At 33.0% G+C, this 5,386-nt stretch overlaps 1 protein-coding gene across 1 annotated transcript in view; it reads left to right on the top strand.

Moving 5' to 3' along the window:
* LOC108757284 (GTPase-activating protein and VPS9 domain-containing protein 1) overlaps window positions 1-5,182 on the top strand; it is an 8,886-nt gene extending 3,704 nt beyond the window's left edge. Inside the window, exons 7-18 of the mRNA XM_018501757.1 lie at window positions 690-863; window positions 955-1,116; window positions 1,418-1,676; window positions 1,766-1,854; window positions 1,940-2,212; window positions 2,318-2,349; window positions 2,443-2,908; window positions 3,134-3,360; window positions 3,453-3,709; window positions 3,798-4,009; window positions 4,083-4,468; window positions 4,539-5,182. Of these exons, the coding sequence (XP_018357259.1) occupies window positions 690-863; window positions 955-1,116; window positions 1,418-1,676; window positions 1,766-1,854; window positions 1,940-2,212; window positions 2,318-2,349; window positions 2,443-2,908; window positions 3,134-3,360; window positions 3,453-3,709; window positions 3,798-4,009; window positions 4,083-4,468; window positions 4,539-4,670 (2,669 nt within the window). The 3' untranslated portion in view covers window positions 4,671-5,182. The remainder of the gene's footprint in view (window positions 1-689; window positions 864-954; window positions 1,117-1,417; window positions 1,677-1,765; window positions 1,855-1,939; window positions 2,213-2,317; window positions 2,350-2,442; window positions 2,909-3,133; window positions 3,361-3,452; window positions 3,710-3,797; window positions 4,010-4,082; window positions 4,469-4,538) is intronic.
* Window positions 5,183-5,386: the final 204 nt, after the last annotated feature.

Here is a 5,386-nt window from a genome sequence, read left to right on the forward strand (position 1 = left end):
CACATATTTTATTGCTTGTTATTCTTTATGTATTTAATAAGAAGTTACATCTTGTATGTATGTAGCTTATACAAAATTATATGCTACTTAATTTTCAAAAAATATGTTTATAAATTTATATAATTTTATGAATTTGTAATTTATTTTATAAATTTATAAAATTATAGCGTAATAAATAATAATATAAATAATCAGTTTTTTAATGTCTATTTAATAAAAGTTTAAGGAAGTAATAAATTTAGAATTAATGATTAAAGTTATCAAATGAAATATTTTATTTCATTATTTATAGGTTCTATGCATGGAACTCCAAAGTGGTATGGAGAATGGACCTGTTACTTTAAATCTCCCTGATGACGCCTCTAATGAACATCCTAGACAAGAAAATAGCAATGTCGAACGTATCGAAACGCAAGAGAAGAGAACTCGATTCTCACTCTCACATGACGAAGGTATATCAATTACCGATATTTAATATGATACCGATTGCTTTAATAGTGTTCATGTTTTTTGGAACAGCTAAAATTTATATTTACATGTATTCCATTAATTTTGTTTATTTATATAACTTTCTTTGATTTTATTTTTTGTTAATCTTTTTCATGTCATTAAAAATTAATATTACAAATATAAACATTAAAGAATTCATTATTTGGCTTTTATAACACATCTACATTAAAAATAATTAGTTTTGTTCGAAGGATCAATTGGCAATACGTCCGATAACTTGGAAGCTGTATCAGAAGCTGCTTCCAATCACAGTGTCGCTTCTTCTTTAGAATTAGAAACAGAAGATCAAAACGATAATCTCTCAGACATGGTGTCTGCTAATGTATCGGGGAGAGGAACTCCTAATATATCAGGTATATTAATTCTATTAAACTGTTCCTTTTTTTAACATTTAATACCAATTGCAATTATAAATTATTTAATCTAATTGTTTATAATCACTAGGTCGAGATACACCATCGTCCCAGATTACTGAAGGAGATGATGGACGCGCTGCAGGTGAAGTAAGGCAGTTGGATTTGCCACCGCCTAATATCCCAACTAAACAAAGTCGATCCGAAATTGATGACAAATTTTGTAAATTTGAGATTAAAAAGCTTATTGAAGGTAAATATAAATTAACAATGACATACACATTTAAAACGAACAATATTTAGCATCACAATTGATAATATTTATTTTTTGAAATAATTTAAAATTACAAGTTTAAATAAAAATTTTAAAATGTACACACTCTCGCAATTGTGTGTGTGTTAAATATGATAATAAAATATTAAAATACAGGCTAATGAAAGTTACAGCGCTTCACTCTCATTAGCCTGTATTTTCACATTTTATTATTTTGACTTATTTTTTGATTATTAATTTATTTATATATAATTATTTATATCTATATTATACTTTTTAGAATATGAAACTGTTTCTATGGTATCCGATACTTGGTCTACAGATGTGTTGGCCTCAGATAGCGAAATAGTTGAACAACAGGATCGAATACTGCTTGCTGTTCCGCCTGAACAGGTTGCACCTGTTCTGCCTGCTGAACCTACACCAACTATGTTAGACATCAGTGAAACCGCCTCTGAAGCCTGGAGCACAGACGTATTAGCTAGTGATTCAGAAAGATTAACTGAAGTAGATACTGATGACACTGCTAGCGTTGCTAGGTATACATTATTATATATTACATATTATGTTTATAAAGTATTATTCTATTTGAAATAAGATATCTTTCTAATTTGCAACATTCGCACAGATCTGATGATACAGCCAGATCCGAAATCGAAATAGAAAGCCGTGCTGATTCCGAAGGGAATGAAGAAACGCTTCAATCTGCAACCCCATGTAAATATAGTGCAATTATATATTGCAATACTAGCAATATCATCAAATAATTTTTAATTACAATATGTATAATTAATAATTTCAGGTCCGGATGGCTCAAGCATCAGTTTTTCGACAATTTCAGGGATTCGAGAGGATTCTGGCATAGCAACTTCAATAGTTCATCCATCTCCAACAACATCTCCATTACCGTCGTCGTCAAATGTAACAGGTCGTGGTGGAACCAAATACGATTACCGACGTAGTACAATGGAATACGTAGACAAAAACGCTAACAATATAAGCAATATGGATTATTCTAAACCGTTACGGGACGACAGGCTGGTCCACTTGATAGATAAACTTCAAATTGACAATGGTAAGCAAGTTGAACGTCAAGCACCTGCGCACAATCACATCGCTGCGGCTGCAGTCGCACCAGCGTTGCTATTAGCTAATCATATTTCTGCGCCTGTTTTGCCAGAGAAGTCCCAAAATGGTGATTCGAAAACAGAGGTTTGTATTGCTTCGCTTAATCTTTTTCTGTCAATCTATTACTTTCTTATTTTCGAAGATATTTGGAATATAAATGTGAATTTTGTAAATCAGGAATTGGATAACTGTATAACATCAGTCGGAGATACTGTAGGCCGATTAAGTACGGCTAGCTTAACATCTAGCAGTAGTTCCGGATCGGAACCTCGTGTGAAAAGTAACATTTCAGCATCGGATTTACCAACACCAACGGTTAATGGCACTTGTGATGCAGTAGATGGATCGATTCCCAATTTTTCCAAGCCAAATGCATCAACGGGAGCTATTCCAAAGAGTATAAGCTTTGACATGACTGCTGAACGTGGTGATAAGGAATTGTTGGATGATGATCAAAAGAACAAACGCGGTTTCTTTGGTAAATTAAAAATGACATTGAGAAATCGTAGAGGTAAAGCAATTCGCGGGGCGGACGATAGATGTTTTGATCGAGAAGCTGGTGGCGACGGCGTCGATATGTGCAGGCACAGATTACGCAGGATTATGTCGGAAGATGTAACGTCATCTGGTAATGTCGCGGGCGGTAAGATTAATAAATTAAGTTTTAACTTTATTTAACTAATTAAGTTTAACTAATATTAATGATTATTGTTACAACAAAACAAATTCTGTTTTAATAATTTTACATGTATATATAATTGAATTGAAGATAAATTGGAAAGTAGTGTTAAATACGATGAAAAGTTTTCTTGTAAGTTTTCTTATTTTGGACAGCAGTTTATTAAATCTCCTCATTACTTTTTTTCAGATACTACCGATGATATATTAGCAAAATATAGAAGAAAACCAAGCGCAGCTAGCGATACAGCTTCGATCGAAAGCAATCAATCTCGTACAAAAGAGGTGGAAGATGAAAGACTTTCAATCGATCCAAATAACGTAGAACTATCTTATGCTTTCGCGGATGCTAAAAGAAAATTACGCATGGTACTTAGTACTGCTGACCTTCAACACATTCCATGGAATACATCGGAGGTATTTATTGTATTAATCTGCTGTCACGATATACAAAATAAAATTTGTATTTTTTTTTAATTACTTAGTTCAAATATAAAATTTCGTTACAGAGACATTGTTGGTCGCAGAAAGAAAACGAACTAGTTGCGTTTTTGCAACTGCAATTGGCAGAAGCTATAAACCTGCAGGATAGGGCATTAATAGCTCACCTTCATGAAACTTTACGTTGTGTGCGTCTATTTAATGATGATGGATGTAGGAAACTCTTCAAATCTCTTCGAGAAGACTATCAAAAGCGATCCCCTTATATCGCGTATTTAATTAGATGTCGTCAAGGATTACTGTCGACGTTAGCTCACTTAGATAGGTACTGTCTATATATAAATATCATATTTGTGTATAATATATATATGTATAAAATGCGACTATTTAATAATTATTATAATATCTTTTAGATTATGCGTACGAGTTAAGTGTGATCGAGATGCTATCAATAATCATCTCGTATCTGTTTGCGTAAGGGTATTTTTGGAAAAAAGGGAGACTTTTCTCCTGCGTTTTTGTGACGAGTTTAAAAAGCTTACGTTGACTGATGAGAAACAGGATCTTGTGGATAATTTCCTAGGAAAGGTCCACGCCGAAATGGATAACGATCCGATCTGGCAATGTACATAAATATAATTATTTATTTCGTAATTAATCTTAGCTAAGGAATACTTTAACTTGCTTCTTACTTTCAGCGGCGAGCGCTAACCAATTAGATTTGGCGAGAGTCGTAGTGGAAAGAACCGTTATGGCACGGGTATACCACAATGCACTCTATCCAAATGGAGATGGAGATGTATATAGGGACCAGCTTCTTCATGATCACATTAAAAAGTTGGCGAAGGTCGTAACTCCAAATCATAAGGACCTACGTATTCCAAAGGTTTATCATTACGAATGCCCCTGGCCATGGGCACAGGCTGAATTGGCTGTGATATCGGCGTATAAGACTCCTAGGGATAAGTTGCAGTGTGTATTTCGTTGCGCGACTACCATCATGAATCTTCTTTCCATGGCGTCGGAAAGAGGCATACCTGCTGCCGACGATCTTATTCCCGTGCTGGTCTATGTCATAATCAAGGTACGCGATTGGAAAGAAAAGATAATTTTAATACAAAAAAGTGATTTTGTTAACTTATACTTAATTTCAGACTAATCCACCGTCGTTACTATCGACTGTTCAATACGTAGACAGTTTTTACGGGAATCGATTAGAGGGCGAAGAACAATATTGGTGGACGCAATTCTGCTCCGCGATCGAGTTTATTAAGACAATGGATTAACAGTTTCTCAGGAGTATCATGATAAATAAGATTAGATTCGATGCTGGTGATAATGTAGAAATGTATCATAATCATAATTTGACGATTTCTTAAAGAAGACCAATATCTTGTGTAAAGCTAGCTGAATAGTTTAACGCTTCCAATTTTTTTTCTTTTTATTAAAATTCTTAAATATAGCCTCTTAAATAGTTAAAATCTAACTGTTAGTTCTTTCGCACGTTATTATATAACATTAGCAAAGACTGAATCAGATTATACGTAAAGTATGGCTTTATCTTTATTTGTAACTCTATTGTAAAATTTCACAGGACATCGAAGAAAAGAAACGTTTAGATAGTCTATAATTTATGTGTAAACAATACAAAACTTATAGAATTGATAATCATTTAGCAGGATAAACTGTGTTGGAGTACTCTTTCTATGCGCACCTTTCCCAAGAATCGACACTTGAATCAGATTCGAGAAAAATATTACTTTCGTAGCGCTTTTATATAATTTTATTTAGGATATATATTTGAAATATTGTGAGGGAAAAAAAGACAGAAGATTTATCTATATAAATCGATTGATACATAGAAAGAGAAAATATAATAAGAGACTAACTTTAGAGAATTTGAGCGCATAATACTTGTTAATACTGCGAAATAGTTAACGTTATTGTCAAGCCACTATCATTAATATTATTAATAATGTAAATTAATATATCGATATATATA

The sequence above is a fragment of the Trachymyrmex septentrionalis genome, unplaced genomic scaffold, assembly GCF_001594115.1.
Source record: "Trachymyrmex septentrionalis isolate Tsep2-gDNA-1 unplaced genomic scaffold, Tsep1.0 scaffold136, whole genome shotgun sequence".
Lineage (NCBI taxonomy): Eukaryota > Metazoa > Arthropoda > Insecta > Hymenoptera > Formicidae > Trachymyrmex > Trachymyrmex septentrionalis.